Source organism: Cyanistes caeruleus, chromosome 1 (assembly GCF_971803275.1).
Source record: "Cyanistes caeruleus chromosome 1, bCyaCae1.hap1.1, whole genome shotgun sequence".
NCBI lineage: Eukaryota > Metazoa > Chordata > Aves > Passeriformes > Paridae > Cyanistes > Cyanistes caeruleus.
This window is the reverse complement of record NC_141701.1, coordinates 5,945,170-5,966,559: the sequence shown is the minus strand read 5'-3', so window position 1 is coordinate 5,966,559 and position 21,390 is coordinate 5,945,170. Positions and strand designations below refer to the sequence as shown.

The 21,390-nt window shown below is 41.8% G+C and overlaps 1 protein-coding gene across 1 annotated transcript in view; it reads right to left on the bottom strand.

The window, feature by feature from the left end:
- The window catches only part of COL22A1 (collagen type XXII alpha 1 chain), a 251,184-nt gene that overhangs the window by 211,976 nt on the left and 17,818 nt on the right, over window positions 1–21,390 (bottom strand). Inside the window, exons 2-3 of the mRNA XM_086877981.1 lie at window positions 11,444–11,608; window positions 6,638–7,204 (exon numbers count right to left, since the gene is read on the bottom strand). Of these exons, the coding sequence (XP_086734107.1) occupies window positions 6,638–7,204; window positions 11,444–11,540 (664 nt within the window). The 5' untranslated portion in view covers window positions 11,541–11,608. The remainder of the gene's footprint in view (window positions 1–6,637; window positions 7,205–11,443; window positions 11,609–21,390) is intronic.

The window sequence follows — 21,390 nt, the reverse complement described above, 5'->3', positions numbered from 1 at the left end:
ACTTCAGACAATATGTTGTTGGCAGTCCAGAGATTCACTGCTTTACATAAAGTGATTGCCTGTGGTTTATGATGCTACTATTTGTCTGTAACTGCTAAAGAAAGAAGCTAGAGATAAGAAAGGCAAGTGCAAAAGGTTTAATTGATCTCATTTTATTATATTCCTATCTTCAGAGTCCCATATTCATATTCCCAGTGCTCTGTATGAAGTTGCAGGTTTGGAACAGACTCCTTTTCTCACAAACAGCATCAAAGAAAAGAAGTAAAACCATTTTCTGTCACAGACTTATTTCTAAAACTCTGGGTTTTGGATGACTTCTGGATTCATATCTTTTTCTCCCTCAGCAAAAAGAAGAAATCAGGCCACAGATGCTGAAATAACCTCACCACCTGAAGGCAATGTCTAAGACATTGCTTTTTCCAGCATAAAAGGGAATGAAAATAAATCAATAAATCACTCTCTGAAACTCTAACAGAGCTAACATCCGTTCTGGAGGAGAAAAGCTACCCGAGTGCACAGAAATATCAAAGTGCTGCCTGGAGGCACTGACAGACAGTCTGTGTCTAAGTGAAGGTGGTGGCAAGCTTGCTCATCCCTCCTACCAACAACTCCCAGCAAGATGCTCCCAGCGTGGCTGAGGGGGGAGGACTCTGCCATCCCTCCCTGAACAAACTGGAGCTGAGGCAGTAGTAAAACAGCAACAAATATGTGTACTGGAAAGCCTGTTTAAGGAAAATGGGACAGGATCCTGCAGAGATTCATCTGCAGTGGGATATTTTTGTTAAGCAAGATGTTTACTCAAGGCAAGCAAGTTGTGCTGAAGTCTAGAAGGGGAGATTGAATGGGAAAAACCCGCCTAGGAATCCACTTTATGCACAGCACACACCAGAGCACACCAGATCACAGGCTCAGGTGTGCATTGGGAAGGATTTTCCTCAGTTTCCTGAAGTCCTTAACTAATGTTCATCAAGCTGATATGAGCTAGCACTGCACCAAAGGACACAATCCAGGTCTTCTGCTCCTAGATAGCTGCTCTCACCTTGAGCTGGCTCCTCCCCTGGAAGAGCATGGTAAAATAAATCTGAGAAAAACTAATCTGGGAAAGGAAACAAAAATATTCATTGGCTTCTTGGTATAGTTCATGGTGGGGCCACATAAATGCACGTGCTGGCAGATGGGAGAAGGAAGTTAGGAAGAATAAGATTTTCTTTTTTAGAAGTGGGGCTGGTCATAAAACAGCACTGTTGCAAATCTCAGAACAAATCTATTCATTTCAGAGTACCAAGTAAAATAAGAATTTATTTAGAATCATGGAGTTGTTTAGACTGGAAAAAACCCTTAAGAACATTGAGTCCAACCATTAACCCAGCACTGCCAGGCCCACCACTAAACCATGTCCCCAAGCGTTACACCTACACATCTTTTAAATACCTCCAGGGATGGTGACTTCACCACTTCCCTGGAGAGCATCTTCCACTGCTTCACAATCCTTTCAGTGAAGAAATGTTTCTGAACATCCAATCTAAACCTCCCCTGGTGAACCTTGAGGCTGTTTCCTCTTGTCCTATTGCTCGTTTCCCGTGAGAAGAGACAAATCCCCACCTGGCTATGATGCCTTGGAATGGCTACCTAGAACAGAGGCTCGACAGAGTTAGAAAATAAAGTAGGTATTTATTAAAGGCCTTCAATAGGTAGACCTTGAGCAGTGCAAACACCTTGCAGAGGCTACACCCAAGATGACAATGGTCATGAGTTTCTCAGACAGTCTATTTGCATATCAGGGGTTAATTGTCCAAATACAGCTTCAGGTAATGAAGTCATATTCCCCCAGTTTGCTCTTCATCCCAATTCACTTTTGTTTATACTTTTGGGGCCTGAGGCCAAGGTTGTCCTTGGTTCTCAGGCCTGGAAGGATTGTTTTGTCTTGTTTTGCCTGAGCAAAATGTGAAGACAGTTAACTAATGATCTATATGGAGTTCAGAATTATACACTAATGCAATACAGGATCTGAAAAATATAAAAGATAAAAATTTAAGGCATCATCCTTTCAGGGAGTTGTAGAGAATGATAAGATTCCAGCTCAGCCTGCTTTCCTCCAAGCTAAACACTCGCAGCTCCCTCAGCCACTACTCAAAAGACTCATGATAAAGACCCTTCACCAGCTTTGATGCCCTTCTCTGGACATGCAACATTTAAATGATGTAGAGGTTACACAGTGCTAGAAGAGAGCTGTAGTTATCATCTGGGAAAACAGTCACTTCTTCATGATCTGTGCAGAAACTGAGGGACAACCAGCAGCCACAGCTCATTCACAGAGCTCAAAGCTGCCTGCCAGACACCAGCTCTGGAACCATTTCTCTCTAAGCTGGTGATGACTGGCCCAAGTGGAAAAGTAGATCTGAGAGTTTCAGACATTTGATTTGGAAATAAAAAGTTCTGTAGGAGAAAAAGAATATCTGAATATCTCTGCTGTGCTTCCTGAAGGCAAAAGATACCAGACAGTCCTTCAACTAAATGGCAGAGGGTCACCACTAAACAAACATTTAGTCCTCACATCCTGAAAAGTTTTTTTTTTTTTCTTTAGTTTCAAGTAAAGGATAAATCAGTTGGAAATTCTGTCACAGACTTTTCATGCCTTCACAGGAAACTGCCATTATCCAGCAAATGTGGTGATGAAAGGATGAGTGATCCTGTCATCTGTAACTCTGTAACATGAATGATTGCTGCAAGATGGAGATGTTACAGAGAATGTTACAGAGAAAGGCACCACAACAACTGTGGGAGTGCAGCATCAAGAAGCAGCAGGACATATCAGAGGTGACATCAGCTGGGTCACTGCCCAGCTGCAGCTTTTTAAAAAGCAGCAGTTGTCTGCTGAGAAATTAACAGACTTCCAAAGCCATCTGCAAGTCACTAGATTTTCAAGTGATGGTCAAATTCTTAGTACCTGCACTTAATCTGGACATCTTCTTAAGCAGCAAAATGTGGAATATACCCTCAGATGTTGATATGTTCCAATATTTCAGTATTTTTGTGAGATTTGACTGTACTGATAAGTCTGTTAGGAAGTGCTAAGACATGGCAATTCAGATGCCTACCCTTTGTCATGGTCTCTGTGCATGAGACATTTTTAACACTAAAGGCCAAGAAGAACAGCTTGCTGTTCTTTTGTGAATATATCATGAACTTGGGCAAAAGCAACCTCAAACAAAGACATTTCTGAAGCTTTCAGACTGTCCTTTTGATGGATGTTCAAGGTGTTGCTTTGAAGGCTGGAAGCCCTTCATCATCAGTAACAGAGTAGTTGTAGCATATGTCTTACATTTTATGCACTTCATACACTACCCAAAGTCAACAAAGGCAGGTAAAAATAGAAATATAAATGTTGTGAATCATCTGGACATGCTTTTGATATCTTATCACAGACCTCACTAAATCAACTGAAATCAGTGAAAAACCATTGGTACCAAGACATTATTGAAACAATTCAGTCTCATCTCCTTCTGTTTGCAAAGTATCTGAGATTCATGTGATGACAGTCCTTTCGACTAGTGTATTTTTAAATATTCCATAGCTGCCTGTTGTTATCCCTACAACATATAAGCAGAAACTGTATTTAGGAAGCATGTAGCATCTCTGGAATTCTTAGCAGAATTTATCTCTCCTGCTTTCCTGTGAAAGCATCACCAATTCTTGCCAGCCAGCTATAGTCCAGATTGTAATGGAGATATGTGGCAAAAATATCTTCCCCTGACACAATGTCCCACTGAGCAGACATGTTATTTTTTTATTTATGCTATACTTACTGCCACAAGATCAAATGAGACCTAAAATGCTATTAATGCACTCAATGACATCTTCTTAGCATTAAATTCAGTCAAATATAGCAAGATGGAATGACAGTCTAGGCCAGATGTCCAGGGAGACCTGAGACAAGCGATTCTGAGCAGCTGCTGGCATGAAATCGAGCATTTGCAACACGTCACGTCCCTTCACATTTCAGTAGCAGTTCCAGGACTGGAGGACTCATCAGTGGTCAGTACAAAAAAAAACTTCCTCCCATTTCCTCCCTTTGATTCATGTGTCTCCCTGGAGCTTACATGGGATTATGTCTATTAAAACAGAGCCTGGCTGTGGCAATATATGCTGTTGTCTCAGAATGTGCACAAAATAAACAGCAGCTTGGCACGTGCTCTGGTCATGTTTTCCACCCACCCCGTGGTTTGTATGTTCGTGTTTTTTATGCAGAGCTGTCATTAAAACCACTGAAAGTTAACTACAATAGCTGTTAAAAATTCAATCTTCTAAATGTGTAGAAGGCCTAACCATCACAGAGAACTCCTTTCCTGTTCCTACTGCATTAACATGGAATTTAAAAGTGATATATGCATGAGAAATCACTCGGTCCTGTTCTCCATCTCCATTCTCCCCCAAAACAGCTCTACTCACACATGTAGGTAACAAAAAATTAACTGATCTCTACCAGAATATTTCTGCTGGAGATGCTTTCATTACTTCATCCTCTGTTTCATGTTTATTTAGACCTGATCTAAACATCATGTCTCTTAAAATCTCTCTGCATGCAAAGCAATAAATTAAATAAGTATGATAACACTGATTCTGCCAAAAGCACTTTCCCTGTTTGAAAGGTAGGAAGAAAAAAAATAGGGAAGGCTCTGGGATCATGTATTTAAGGGTAGAAAGTTACTGTGCAGGAGAAATTTCAGTCAGAGGTGAGAAGTGAGACTATGAGAGAGGAATAGCCCTGCAGACACAGAAAGAGGCTCAGGAGCTGCTCCAGGTGCTGGAGCTGAGGTTCCCTGCAGCCCCTGGTGCAGCCCATGGAGAGGCAGCTGTGCCCCTGCAGCCCATGGGGGTCCATGGGGAGCAGAGATCCCCCTGCAGCCCAGGACCCCACACCAGAGCAGGGTGATGCCTGAAGGAGGTTGTGAACTTGTGAAGCTCACGCTGGAGAAAACTCCTGGTAGGTCCTGTGGTCACATGGAGGAAGGAGCTCGTGCCAGAGCAAAGAGTGTGAGGAGTCCTCCCTGGTAGGAGGAAGGAGCAGCAGAGATGTGGGATGAACTGACCACAGCCCCCATTTCTCACTGAGCTCACCAGTGCAGGTAGAAGCAAACACCTTGGAGAGCGACTGTCACATATTCAGGATGAAGGATGCTCCTTTGTAATCGAATGAGAAGTGTTATGCTGGCCTGTGTGGACACAGGATGGGCTCAGAAAGCCACAGACAGATGGTATTATACTCTGACAGGCAGGTAAAAGATTTTTGGAGCAGACAACAAATGATGACCCAGGTACAAAGCAGAGTAAACACTTGCTTTGGAAAAGGAAAATAACAAAATTGAAAAGGAAAATCACATTTTTGATGTTCAGCAGGTGTAACAGGAAGTTGTTTGAGTTGGTCAAGTGTGCCAATCAGAAGGGTTTGACATTTTCTATTAGAGCTCAGTTGTTTGGATGATCACACAAGATTTTCATAGGAAAAAAACCCAAAAACCAAGCTCCTTCACTATGCACAGCAAACAGTCATTATTCCCCACAACTCCCATTTTTATTGGGATTACACCATCCATTACCCATTTATGTTTAGGCTAAAAAAGCAGTAACATCTTGATGTTGATGGATAATGTCAGCTAGACTGCCTGCTTGCATTTGTCATACTTTAAGGACCCTACATAAGTCCAGAGCTTTTTTCTTACAAAGGGGGGTCACAGAAAGCAATAACAGATCTTCACAACATCAGCTACGAGGCTGATGATGTAGTCACAACACACACTGCAAAAAGCAGCAAAGCCAGGCAGGTTTCATGCAGTCAGTAAGAACAAGAGAGTGATTTATCAGTGGTGGAAGGAGAACAAGATGTGTGATTGCTGCTCCTGTTAAAGTGCTGGGAGATACCAGCCACAATGTCATTCCCATCCTTTTCACCAAGGAGCTGGAAAATCAGGGTCATTTATGCACTGCAAATCCCCCACACTTTTCTCCATTAAAAGTCATTCAAAACATCACCAATGCTTATGCTGTTGGCAGCCAGAGCACTAGAGAACACCAGTTGTCAGCAGAGTTGAGACACTGAAAGGCAGAAAAGCACAAACAACCCTTTGCTTCCTTAAGGATCATTCCTGGCAGCACCCAGAGCATTCTCTCCAATTCCAGAAAATAAGGGGGAAAAGGGTCCTATACAAAGTAAACCAAAATCTGGGTATAAATAAGATTCAGTAGTCCAAATTATTATAAATTAATCAAACTATATCAGAGCCAAAAGGTAATTCATGGTTTACTCTGGAATCTAACCTATGGTTAATACTGACTTTCCAGAAAAATCCATCACATCTCCTGTAGTGAAACTGTAGAAACAAAATCAGAGCATAGTTTGGGTTGGAAGGGACCTTAAAGATAGCCTAAATTCCAAATCCCTGCCATGAGCAGTACTCCACTAAATCAGCTTGCTCAAAGCTCCACCCAGCCTGGCTCTGAACAGTGACTCCTTACGGAGTGGAACTGAGTAGAAGACATGAAAATAAAGTATAAGCCTGAAAGAAAGCAATCACAGCTTTTCATATCTATATGCTAACTGAACCTATTCTAATTTTGCAGAAAGGAAAGTTCTACTTACTCTCACAGAGACGCCTCCTCAGCTTCCCCCGAATTTTATCAATGGCGTTGTAATCAGACACATGAAACACATGAGCAGACTTGGGCTCTGAAGCAATCTCATCAAGTTCCTCTTTTAAGGCTTCTCCAACACCCACAGCAAAAATCCTAATCCCAGCCTGATGGGCTGCAGTGGCTGGATCCAAGACAAAATCCTGGCTCCTTCCATCAGTCAAAAGGATAGCCACCTTTTTAACAGTTCGGTCACTAAGTCTCCCACCAGCTTCCTTGGAAAAGCTGTAGGTGGTGATGTACCTGAGAGCATCTCCAGTGTTGGTGTTACCCCCATAATACTGAATCTTTCGTGCAGCCTCTTTGATTTCCTCACGGGTTTTGTACTTCCCCAGGTCAAACTCTGTGGTTGGACGATCGCCGTATCGCACCACACCTACACGCGTTTTGTCTGGGCCAATCTCAAAAGTTTCCACCAAATTAGACACCCACTGACGAACTTTCTCAAAATCTTCTTTTCCAACGCTGGAGGAGGCGTCCAAGAGGAAGACAAGGTCGTAGTGAACACTCTTGCAACCTGCAAGAGTGGCAGAAAACATTCTTAAAGGGAGATGAATGCAGAGGACCAGACATACCAAATATTCCCTAGACACAGCTCCCCAGTGAGCAATTTGGAGGAGGCAGCAAACACTCTCCCAATCCTGCAGAGGAAGAGCAGAATCCCAGCCCTTCTTCCTTGTGATTCACCTCATCAGTTTCAGGACATCTACAGTGCAGCACAGACTTCATTTTGAAATGCAAACATTTCCCTTCCTTTTCTTCTTACTACCTCTGCACAATCCTTCAGCTACACCCTCTGCATGTACATGAAGATATTTTTCTCTGACTTCATTGCAGTGCCTTTGCTCAGTCAGTGCTCTGAAATGACCTGGACACATCAAAAGCTCTGTCTTGACCTTGCCTATGCCAATCCTGACCCTGAGTCATGAAGCTTTTGTGTCCCCTCTTGCATTAATGTTATGATTCATTTATGCTTAGCTAGAAGCAGTTCTTTTCCCAGCATGATATGTTGATGTAGAAAGTCTATAACAAGATTATTTCAAATTTGAGGCTTTCTGCCACTGAGTATTGGCTAAAGGATGACTTACTGAATTTTGGAATGTGTTCCTCAACAACAAAGGGCAGCTGCCTTGTAAGGGAAAAGTTCATTTATCCCCACAACCATCCCTTTGACCCAACCATGATATTTGCAGTGTGAGGCCTGTATAATCCAAAACACAAAGCTATTTTAATTGCAACTTGCTTGCCCTATATCAATCCAGACTGATTGTGTATTTGTCAAACACTTGCCAAAAAAGTAGATCTCTCAGGAGATGTTTTTTAGCTGTTTCTGGATACGTGCAAGTCAGGAAGAAGTAGATCCATTAAAGTGCCACTGAGGCCCAAGAGTTATCAACATAATGCCCCAACTGCACAAAATGTATATATATATATATATATTTACATTTGTTTAAACCAGTATTATAGACCATAATCCCTAATAAATTATGAGTTTTAAGATTGAAAGCTGCTCTACAAAGTCAGTTTGGTCACAGCTGCCAACCATTGCTTCTCCAGCAGTTCTTGTCTCACATTGCCTCAAAAAGTACAACTGCATATTTGAACTAATGGCAAAATTACATATTTCCTACTGAATTCCAGCATTTGAACCTACAGGAAGGTCACAAAATCTCCTTCCACACTCAGATTTTGACACAAAGTAGCTCTGGCCCTTTTGCTCATCCCAGGGTTGTGACCCTGCCCAGAATGGAAGGATTCCAGAGCAGCCCACAGCACTGTAAAGGAGGGAGTGGGTATCTCAGCTACACAGAGAGGATTTGCCTTCAGAAAAAAGTAAAAAAGAATTATAAAAGAATAGGTCAGTGCTCAAGGCATTGCATGATGACCATGAGAGTGATTGAATGTACACTTGGAGTGTGGCAGGTGAGGAGAAATGAGCATCACCTGCTGCTGTGTTGATTTCTGTAGCAGAGCACATCCCAGTACACCCCAGGTGCTGCAGGGCCTGTGGGAACAACCTCTGCTCATGGGATTTGGATCACATTGGGATCAGCCCATCCACATTGGTATCTCTTTGGAAGCAACCTGTTATTGTGGTTTAACCCCAGCTGGCAACCAAGCACCACACAGCCCCTCACTCACTGCCCTCAGCAGGACTGGGGGGGAAGAGAATTGGAAAGGTGAAAGGGGGAAAACACATGGGTTGAGAGAAGAAAGTTTAAAAAATAAAATAAAATAAAATAAAATAAAATAAAATAAAATAAAATAAAATAAAATAAAATAAAATAAAATAAAATAAAATAAAATAAAATAAAATAAAATAAAATAAAATAAAATAAAATAAAATAAAATAAAATAAAATAAAATAATAAAGAAAAGTTGTGATGAAAAGTAAAATAACAAAGAGATATAAATAAAACCCAAGAAAGAGGAGTGATGCAAATGCAAACAGTTGCTCACAGTCCCCAAGCAGCAGTCTCCAGCCAAGTGTCTCCCCACTGTTTTATTTCTGAGCATGACACTACATGGTTTGGGATATCCCTTTGGTCAGTTAGGGGCAGCTGTCCTGACTTTGTGCCCTCCAAATTTCTTGTGCTCCCCCAGCCTCCTGGCTGGTGTGAAGAGGAATAAAAAAGCCTTGGCTCAGTGTGAGCTCTGCTCAGCAGTAACAAAAACATCCCTGTGTCATCAACACTGTTTCCAGCACAAATCCAAAGCACAGTCCCAGAGCAGCTACTGTGAGGAAAATTAACTGTATCCCAGCCAAAACCTGCATGTGGGACTGTGTTCTGGGATAGCATTTTGTGAGTCAGAGAGTGCTTGTCTCTAACTCCAGAGCAAGTCTGTCTGGGAAAACTCTCTCAAAGGCAATCTGAGAGTGGAGATGATGGTTTATATCATTTTATATTATGGCATGCAAGTTACATTAAATCTGTGTATATCAGCTGCTTTCAAGAGTGGTTCTGCTTCATTTTTGAAGAATATAAAAGATTAACAGTAAAAGGTAAGAAAACACTTCCCCACCTCACCCCCTTCCTAAATTCATTATTATATTAATCTATTCTGGCTGAAAGAATGTTAATTAGGTGAGACTAACTAGAGAGAAAAATCCACAAGGTACAGACCTTCCTGTTACTTATTTTAATGACTCTCAGCAGGTGAGACAACAGCAATTTTGAACAAACAGAACAGACAGAATGAATTCTGTCTGTGTTCAAGGGCAATGAGCCTTAAAACAAGGGGGAGTTAAGGCTTAAAAAGTGATGCCTATTCAAGGCAGTATTGAAGGGAAGAAAAACATGGTCTTCCAGGATAATTTTTTTTTTTTGGCATTGGTGATCCTTTGCTTACAGACCTGGTGGCAGGGAGATAAAATGCTGCAGAAATGCTTTTAGTAAATATTAATCTGCATTTTTAGCACTCTAATGTCAACTGCTGGACAAAATTGATTGTTTTCCAAGAATGCTATGACAGTACTTTTTACCGGCAGAAACAATTCAGCTCATGTTAAGGGACTATGGGAGATAACTCATAGAAAACAAAATTTCAGTTTTGTAATTGCAGGAACACTCTCTGGGAGCATGATTCAAGGAGTTGTGTTCATCTACTCAGACACAGAACCAACTGTTTTGCAATATTACCTTTAAATATAGTTCACAAACAAGCCATAAGCCCAAAATTATTTAAAGAAAGCACAGAATGAACATATAAATGGCTTCACTATATTCTGCCTGTGACAGGTCCAGAAGCAGAGAAAAAAAAAGTGAGATTTCACTTTGGTAACTAAGTATTTATTCCTGGAAAACTTCACCCAAAAAACCACAGAGATCACATAGGAAAGCTGTAAGCAGCTATTCCTTAACTTGAAAGAAGGTCTAAAAAAGCCTTTTTCTTTCTTATAAATTACCCAAGCCTACAGAATAGCAGCTTTCCTAGAAAAAGAGACAAAAAACCTCCATCTCAAAATGTCTTTAGACATAAAAAATTGTGTGGGCCTACAACCATTTTTGATTTGAGTTGTGGCATCACTGATGTCAGATAACTCTTCTTTCTGCTGCACAAAAACCAGTGTGTCCTTGTCAAGGATCCCTGTAAGAACAGTCCCTCAGCTACATCATCCTCTAATGCACTCAGTGGCATTTGGGGGAGAGTGTTCATGAGCCCGGGCCAAAAGCTGTGCCAGAGTCCATGCTAATAACTAGACAACAGAGAAACATAGAATCCTAGAGTCATTTAGGTTGGAAAAGACCTTTAAGATCATGAAGTTCAACCATTAGCCCAACATTGTTAAGTCCATCTCTAAACCATATTCCTAAGCACCACATCAAGACATCCTTCAAATATCTTGAATCAAGGGAGGGTATGAACATTGCCCTGGCCTTGTTTAGCTCACAGGAAAGTCACAGCCAGGCAGAAGATTCACCAGGTCTCATCTGACACCCACAGGAGGCGATGGAAGAAGTGATCTCCATGCCAGTGTGGGGTAGATGGAGCACATCCAGAGCAAACTGTGGTGAGCTGCTCCTCTTGCTGTGGGTAGCTGAGCTAAACTTTCTAAGCCTGCAACAGAACAAAAGACCCCAGGTAAATCACAGCCTTGACCCCCGGGCTTTCTCCATCCCTAAGGTCTCTTTTATGTATTTCCAGCAGTAAATGTCTTGGGCTGTTTATAGATTTCCTCCCAGAACTGATGGCTTCCCAGCCATGGGAGATCTGCAGCAGCCCCAGGGCATGAGGCAGCAAACTGAACGCGTACCTGCTCTTTGTGCCTCGGTTCTCTCCCCGCTGAACACGAATGTGAGAAGAACCAAGAGATGGGGCACGCGGCACCTTCCCATCATGGACATATCCATATCTCCTTTCTCACATCAGCTCCTCTTTTCTCCGTGGTGCAAAGCTTGCTAGAAATCCAACCCGCAGCCTAGAAAGGGAAATAAAGAGCAAGTGTTATCTCACAGCAACACAAACGGCAGTAATGATGCAAGTCATGAGAGCAACGTTTTGGAGAGTCGCCTCTTCTGCCTGTCATTTTACTTGACTAGACATAAACTGCTCAGACAAAGAGGCAGGAGTTCACCTACTTTTCAAAAGCTATACTCGTTCACTGGCTCTATTCACTGTGAAGCAGCTGAATGGAAACAGGAGGGAGATTACCAGATTATTATACTTTAATTGAGCCCACTGCCAACTACACAATCAGCGCACTGGAGTGGAAACCATTCCTGACCTGGCCCTCCCACGCATTCATCATTAGGAGATACACAGCGCAGAGCCCAGATACAAACCACTACAAATCACACACACAACCCGTTGCCACTTCACCCATCACTGCTTTCAGTTCTGGAGCCCCAAAGCTCCAGATAAGCTAAAAATACACCACTGTTTTCATGTATATATTTGTTGCCATCAGTCCTTCTTTGTAGGACTGAACTCAGCAGTTTCAAAACGTGTCTTTCTGCTATTTAGCTAAAAGATGTGCAAAAGCTCAGGGTTATGCTCAATACGAGCTCTTTGGTTTGAGTTGACTTTGACTGGAGTCACTGAAGTCAGAAGGTATTGTAAGAAGGCAGGCAAAGTGGCTGGGATTTTAAAAGTTAAGCTGTGCTTTCTAACACTAGATCAACACTTTAAAAATTATATGTTTTTGCTCTTGTTTTATTATTTTTATTATATCATGAAGTCATTGGAGTTTGATCTACTGTTTGCACATCCATAAGGTAGAAACCAGCTTCCACTCTGCAGCTCTCACTGCCTGAGGCATTATTTTCAAAAATTTTTTCCTGTCTTCTGATTCCTTTTTTTTTTTCCTCTTTAAGGATTCTAATTATTTCTTTGTCCATTTTCTTGGGGAAGTTCCGCCTTCTCAGTGTTTTAACATGCACGTCTGCTTCACACTGTTGATAGCTGGGTAGAAGTCATGAAGGGGACACTGTCTGATGTAGTTCATTGCTGCAGGGTCAATTATCCCTTCTAGGGTATTTTTTTTTCAAAGCAATAAGGTTCTGTGGGAATCACAGACAGGAAGAACGGTGGCGTCAGCATTTGTTCAAAATCCGTTTTGATCAGTCAGATGTTGGGCCTATCTCTACCATGTATCTCAGCATGTTGTGCTGGTTTAGGAAATTAAAAAGGGGAAAAACCTTATGAAGTTGTCAAGATGTCGTTATAAATCCTTATCCCCACAGAAAAATGCAGGCTCTTTCCAAAAGATAAAAACCAGGTTATTTTCAGAAGCCCGTATCATATGCAGACAAGGAGAAAAGCAATACATATAATAAACCCTTCACTGCAAATAAAATTAGGAAGTATCTGCCAGCAGTGGAACACAAATACAAGATTTTAAAAAAATTAAATCATACTTATTCATGTACCAGCCCTAAATACAAAGGTTACAATCAGGTGCTGTAGTTTACACCTCAGCCAGATGATGTCCCTACCAGACAGTGAGGTGTTCAGGTTTGAGCCAGCTGGAAAAGGCTGCAGGGTAAAAAAGGCATGAAAATACCACTGTGCCCTACAGGAGTTAGACTTTCCTTCTAAATAAGTCTGTTATTGAAATACCAATCAGGCAGCCGCCTGCAGAGGGATCAAGACAGGCATTACTTAAAATATCTGTGTGAGCCTTCAGCCCAAGGTTTTTGCTCCCCTGGATTTTTTTAGGAAACATTGTTTTTGGGTACAAGTGATGGGACAGCAGGTTCGTGGCAGCAGCAAGAGCTGGGAAACCAGATCTGCCAAGCGACATCCTGCACTTCCAGGGCTGAGCTCTGGAGTCTTCTCTGTGTCTGGGCTTGCACGGCTGTGAAGTTTTATAAATACGTTCTTAAAAACAGTCTTGGCCAGCTGCTAACCTACATGAGGCCAGGATAAAAGGAGCAGAGCACCAGCTGGTGTCAGTCAGCAGAACAGCTCTGGCTCTGAGCAGCAGACACAGCTTGGTGGATGGGGCTCACTTGGTACATGTGAGATTTTACCCCAGAAGAAGGACTTCCTCCATGGCCAAGCCTGAGGGCTCTGTCTCTAAGGCCTCATTCATCTCCCCTCCTTGCCAAAACACTTCCAGGACTCATTTCTGCATTTCGAATGCTGCAAGGTGTCTCAGAACAGCCATTTAGGCTAAAAATAGTGGCAAAAAAAAGCCACAAATCAAATTAGAACATCTGTTTAAAATCTATAATCATAACTTGTGGTGGCTTTAATACACATTTATGGTTTAATATTATTCTTGCATTCAGGCCAAAATATATAATTTTATCCAATTTTACAGCATAAAGAATTGAACCAAGTCTCTTAATTGGCAACTACTTTATGTACAAATATATCAGTGACAGAAAATTGTCCCATGCACATCAACAGGACTCATGCCAAGGCAACAAAGTCTTCAGAGGTGTTAGAAGAAAGGTTGGAAATATATATTTTAGTGGTGGGTTTTCCACACTTGTTTCTTTCCCACCTCAGTCAGACACTTTGAGACTGAGCCAAGTTAGAAATTGCAGCAGCTGACCACTATTCATTTTCCTTTCCAGGAGAAATGGTCAAAAAGGAATCAAAACTGGGACAGTTTAGGTTTCAGAGTGATCCAAGACTAAGAAATTATCTTTATTTAGCCCTATTTCCAAATGGCCAACGTGGATTTTTTTTTTAATTGCTATTATTTTTAGTTCAGCCTATCATGTGGGAATAATTTTGACCAAAGAGGCCTAAGTCAACGTACATCATTTAAAAATACCTCCCATTTTATTTTTATTTTACAAACAGCACTTTGAGATTCCCTTGTGATGCATTAAGGGATATTGCAAAAAGAACTGACAAATCCTGTCACGTCTGAGTTTATTACTGAATTGAGGACTGAGGCTCCATTTTTAATACTTTAATGGGAAAAAATGAAGTGAATACTTCTGGCTACGTGCAAACATGATGTGGGAATGGCATCCTGGCTGAGAAGTTGGTGAATGTTAGAGTAAGCTCTCTACTCTCAAAATACAAGCACAGCATAAAGCTATTCATACCATCTCACAGCTGAACAAACAATATGCAAAAGATAGGCATAAGTTCTATATGACTTTCAGCTTCAGAATGGCTTTTGGGGGGGGTTAGTGTAGAGTTTTAGGTCAGTTATAATCCATGGTAAGGTCTCTCTAGTTTTGAACCATAAGTAAATACACTTAAGGGAATGTAGGACGAAAACATCAATTTAAAAAAAAAAAAAAAAAAAAAGAGCCAAAGGAGAACTCAGACTTCTGATCTCAACACTGTGATTTGGAAAACAAGGATGAAAAACTTTTTTGTGGAAGATGAGAAGCAAAATTGTTTGTTTAGGAGTGGCATCCTTAAAAAATAAAAAGACACAGAGGGGGGCAGAGAAGAAAACTTCGTGGTACTTCAAGGAGAAGTAATTTGCACTGGCTCTGGATATACCCCATCTGAGTCTCTCCAGACACTGCTCTTCTGTCCTGGTTTGAGAGACTCCACAAACAGCAAAACCCACGTGAGTTAGAGATGGAACAACACAGAACACTTTCTGTGATCGCCTTCATTCTTCAGAGGAGTGATTCAGCCACAAATATCCATAAAACAAAACAAAATAAACCTGGAGTCACAGTAAGATGAGCATTTCAGGAGCGTGATTTAATAAAACTTTTTCTATCTCATGCGAGCAAAAGTTCAAAGACCCTACAGGGACAGTACAAAGACCACTGAATCAAAGTGGAATGGTAAAAGTATGCCCAGTTATGTACTTTAGACTCCTCATTAAAATATTCAAGCTCTTACTTGCATTTTACTAAATTATAGCACTGAACTCTTTGTCTTACTGTTAAATTCAAGGGGGGCTGATTCTATTATTGTGCTTGATTTCATCCATTCGTCTGCTGCCACTGAACATCACCATATGCCATATAAATGTTGTAACTATGCTGGCATTCATAATGTGATTTTAAATGTCTTTGGTATGCTCCTCTGAAGAAGAGGTTAGCCGGGGGTGAAAAAGACAGTGTCCAATTATACAGCTTTTCACACACACACAAAAAAGAAAAACAAATATAAAACCCAGCACACTAATACATCTGACATCTTAGTAGAGTCAGCTTGTTGATTGTGCCTCTTCCAACTACTGAACTAAGCAATTTAATTATCTAAATTATTGCTGATATGAGCAGGAAGACAACTGTATAAAAGAAGGACGGGACTTTCTTCCCTGCTGATCATCCCATGCGGCCGTATATATCTTTGTTCGATGATTTTTAAAGAAATCATCCAATGGCATTTCTGGAAGATGTGCATCTTCCCAGGCCTGATCCAAAGCCAAGCTGAAGTTAGTTAGTGAAAAGAGGGACACTGATTTCAGTGGGCATTGTTTAACAACCCATGTGAATAATAGAGCAGAAAATTCTCTGCTATCACCAGAGCTATTCCTGAGGTATTCTGCTCAACTACAACTGAGCCAAAGTCTGCTGAAATCAAGGAGGAGACTGTCAGCAGACCCACAGAATATTGGATGAAACCATTCATGCACTCTGATAGCAAAAACTCTTCAATCTCTGCTCTAAGTGCTGGCAAGGCTGCAGGGGGTGGAACATCTCTTCATTTGCAATGATAGAATCACAGAATTGTTTGGGTTGGAAGGGACATTCATGATCTCATTCCAACCCCTGCCATGCACAGGGACACCTTCCACTACACCAGGATGCTCAGAGCCCCATCCAGCCTGGCCTTGAACACTTCCAGGTACGGGGAGTCCATAGATTCTCTGGGTTCACTTTTAAGAGCAGCTTCTCTCCCAATCCCTAAAAAAACTGATCAGAGTGATGGTTAACATGAATGTGAGCCAAAGCAATCTGTCAGCTTTATGGGAGATGAAATAGGGTGGTGGGAAAGATCAGCAGACCATTCCATCCCATCGATTTGTTTGCCTTAGCTGAACTCTATTACTGCCCTTAAGTACTTGGTGCTGGAACTGCCCAGGCCCATGAATGATTAATACTGCTGCAAGTGGAAGTGTTTGATTGTGCGAGAAATAAAGTACATACTGATAATTTAGGAGGGGAAAAATAATACATAGCTGTTCCCTAAGTGACAGGTACCTGTCCAGAAGAGAGAACAAAACAGGAGTGGAGTGGGAAAAAATATCCTAAAAAGGAGTGTAACCAAGAGTCCTAGAGGGCCATGCAGCACACTCCAAGGATTAACTCAACACTGGCACTTCCTAATTTGCAGCATGAGAAATGTTCCTTTAACCTCTGTGGTGCTGCACGCGCACACACAAGGAACCCTGAGAGAAGGTCAGAATTAGAATTCAGCCACTCTTGACTCCTTAACCTATGCTTGGATCATGCATTCCACAAATTGACCCCTCATAAATGCATTCACCACAGACACTTTAAAACAAGCCCTTACTGGTTGTCTGCCAAATCTATGCTATTCTAAAACACCCTCTCTGCTTGAAGGGGACTTTGCAGTGTATTTTTGCCTGCAGCAGCCACACAGTATCTGCAGGCTGAAACCTTGATGCAATATCCCCAAGTATAACTTTTCAGTGTTTTGCCCAGAGGAAGTAACTCCAGATTTAAACTGTACTCTTGCATAGCAAGCTTAGAAATCTTCCTACTGAATGTCTAAGAAAACCCCAAGGTAACCTGCAATCAAAATCTGCGTGACAAACTCTCTCTTTGGCTTTGGCATCATTGACCAGACTGTCAGTAAAATCTCCACTGCACCCTATGAATGCGTGTGTTTATGGACCAGCCAAGTCAATAAAGGGTGACCTCTTCTCACTTCAGCTAAGGAGTTTGGATTTAAAAAGCAGTTCTACATCTGAAAGGCTGGTTCTGTATAAAACACAGTTGCTCGAGCATCTTGGCAAGCCTGACTGAAAGAGTTATCAAGGAAAAGACCCACAGGAGGAGAGTGAGAGTATATGTGAGGTGGAAGGGATTAGAAGAACTGATAAGGGGAGGCTGATAAGGGAAAGTTTTGCATATCTGATCTGGGAAGACAATGCCTGAAAGCAGAGTTTGCCCAAGATCCAGGCACCAGCACCTGTAGCACTTGTACTGACAGCTTCTCTCGCCACGTTTATTTACTCACTGGCAAACGCAGGAAGAATATATTGAACTTGAAACTGAAGCATTGGTTCAATGCTTCTGGATTTATTTTTTTGTTTTTTTAAATTTTTATAGCAAAGTAGCCTCTCAGGGCTGTATTTTATTTGAAACAATTTTTTTTCCCCTTAATTGTTACTTACTTCCCTCTGCAAAGCTGTAGCCTGCACCTCTGTAGCATGGTCCAGGGAACTAGCAACAGAACAGAATACTCAGAGGTCAGTTGACTCATCATAATCTCATTTGCACTATCCTCTTCTACCCCCAAAATATTCTCAAGTATATAATTCAAGTCACATAGATTGCAAGTCAATTATGAAAAATATTCTGCCTCTGCAACGGCTCATCTTTTGGGGTGAAAATCCATTTGAATCTTGTGCATATAAACACAATAATATTATTAGCTACATAAACATTTAGGAATGCTTTTGGGGGAAAACACACTCCAAACTACATTACCAAGTAGCTAGTGCACAGCTCACCCATCCTAATAATGACTGTATTGCACAAGGCTAAGTCAGAAAACTTTGCCCATTATTTTTTGTCTTCTTCTTTTAAACCTAGCACAATGCTGAAATGTCTCTCATGCCGCTGCTGAAGCAGAGTTTGCAGCACACAGATGTCCTGGAAATGGAAAATCCATCAGCTGAAGATAATACAAGGCACACTGACTGTTCAGGGTAATAAATAACATTATTTCCAGAGCTTCATACATTTAAATTAACCTCCATGTCTGTCTGCAGGGTGTCCAGATTAAAGAGTGATACAAGCAAGGCAAAGACCAAAATGATGTCCAGAAGCATTATGGTAGAAACAGTTTGTGATGGAGTGGAAAATCCTGAGATTTTTCCTCAGTGCTGCATGTTCAAACTCTACTTAGTGCAGTATGTATGGAGCATGTTGATTTTGTACAGGGTCACAGAACACCAGTCCTTTGGCTTAAGCCCTGTAAACCTGTACTGGCAAAGTCCTACAAATCCCATTTCCTCTCAAGCAGAGGCCAAACTGTTCCAACCTACATTAGCTATTAGGAAGAAGCCCTTAACACTGAGGCCCTGAAGGCTATTCAATATGAGAGTACTCCACTCTTACAGGGCCAATTTCCTGCTTTTTATATCCTCATGGAAGTTCTTACAGCTCTTGGAATGAAATTTAATATTTTCTTTTTTAGTACAGTCAAGGATTATGTCAGTAAAAAGACCCATATGTAATGGCTTTATATAGTTAGTGAGCAGAGCTGGAGCGAGGAATTGGGATGGGGTAATAGCCTAAATCTATTTGGAAAATAGGCAACATACTTTCTAACAAAGAGGAGCCTGGTGAACGCATTTCCCAGAACTCTTAACTGGGGCAAGGAAGAATTGCTTTGCATTCCTTGCTCTGTGCCTTATGATAATGGCCTGGATAACCAGAACCCCTACAAACTCCAGAAATGAGCTCATACCCATTGTCTGTCACTCTCAGGGTTATTAACAGGGCCGTGCTAATTGGAGATGTGCCACACACTCACCTACCACTTCCCAACATTTCTGCTGAACTATCCAAATGACAGAAAATTTCCCAAATACAGGGACATGAATGCCTCCTTCTTGAACCACGTGGGTGAGTTCCTCCACGTGTTCCAAAAAGATGATGGACTCCTAAAGCAATGAAAGTTTGTTCAGAAACAACACGTGCATTTGGTTAAGGGACTTAGTACTGCAGAGCCTTTCCATGGTCTAATTTGCATGGTCTTGATCTTTATAATGAAACCCAGAAATCTACAGTGGACACCAGCACACCAGCAAAAGTGAAGGATCTGTGAATAAAGGCCATGAAAATAAGAGGTACCTATCATTACTTGTGGCGGTACAGATAGCAGGGTTGCATCCTCAGCTCTGAACCTCTCCCTCTCCATACGGCACTCCCATTGTGTATTCACTGCCTGAAACCCACCCAAGATGAGAATCTCCATGATCTCCTTCACTGAGAGCAAGCATGGCCATTTCTCTTTTCAAACACCACAGTGAAAAAGGACAACTGAACAGATACTGGCAGCTTGCAAGGAACCCCTTCTCACCAGGTATTCTGGAAACAGGCTAGTCTTTACCTCCTTGTTGCAGCAGGGCCCCAGGGTAAAAGCAATTCACAGTTAGTTGACATTGCAACAAAGCATTTTGAGAACTGACCCAACACAAAAGGTGGCACTGGAACTGATGTAGGATTGTAATTTAATTTCTCATAATTGTATAACTCAAATCATTTAAGGCAGAGGCAAATCTTGGAAGCCCCAACAGCAGAACCTTAAGGTTAGACTCCTTACCCAGCTGAGGTGTCTGAAGGGTGGGGAGGTTGCTTAGAGGATTTAAGACTGAAAATCTTGGAAGCAAATGCCTCCAGTCTCTTTTTGGTTCTGACCTAAAAGGTTTCTCTTTCTTGTGAAAGGAGCTGGGCTAAGAGGAGGCAGAAAGAATCATCTCCTCTGACCACAAAGTCCTGCATAGTGAATGTCTTCACTATAAGCACAGATTCCTATAAAATGAGAGAAATAGTGCAGGACAGTTTTGAGTGAAGACAAAATGGATCTTTAATGTCTCAGCCACCTCTGCCCACCACTGTGGCCACCACCAGCATGGGAGAGGCAGGTTAGGGGAAGACAGGGGAGACAAGCAGAAGCAGGGTTTATCAAGTGTCAGAGATCCTAAATTCAAGACTGAGATAACAAAAAACATTTACTCCTCTCAGTTTCTGAATGTGACATGCAGGAAATCATTGACTGTGAATTATTCCATGATTTTACTGTGATCTCAGCAGAAGGAGACCTGCAGGAAAATTCTGCCTTTTATTGTCATTTCTGCCCCCAGGGCTGTAAGATGGAAAACTAAATAAGTTGGGATGGATGGATCAAGAGCAGCCCTGCCAAGAGGGAGTTGAGGATGCTGGTGGATAAGAAGATGCAGTCCAAAAATTCTACCAAATCCCATTCTGCATCAAAAGCAGAGTGGCCAGCAGGCCAAGGGAGGTGATTCTGCTCCTCTACTCCACTCTCACGAGACCCCATTTAGAGCAACACTGGAAGAACATTGACCTGTAGGAGCGAGTCCACAGGAGGCCACAAAGAGGATTAGAGGGATGGAGAACATCTCCTGTGAGCAAAGACTCAGATAATTAGAATTGTTCAGCCTGGAAAAGAGAAGGCTCTAGGAAGACATTACAGCAGCCTTCCAGTACCTAAAGAGCGGAAGGGGGGCTTTTGTCAAGGCTAATGTAGTGATAGAACAAGGGATAATGGCTTTAAGCTGAGGGAGGACAGGTTTAGATTTCATATTAGGGAGAAATTCTTTACTTTGAAAGTGGTGAGGCACTGGCACGGGTTGGCCAGAGAAGTTGTGGATATCCTACATCCTGGAAGGTTCAAGGCCAGGTTGTATGGGGCTTGGAGCAACCTGGGATAGTGGAAGATGTCCCTGCCCCTGGCAGCGAGGTCAGGACTTGGTGACCTTGAAGGTCCCCTCCAACCCAAACTATTTTATGATTCTATGAAAACAGAAGATGATCTGAAGACACTGAAGGAAAGTACAGCAAATAAGGGTCTGACAGCAGTAAATTAAATAGGAAAAGATGT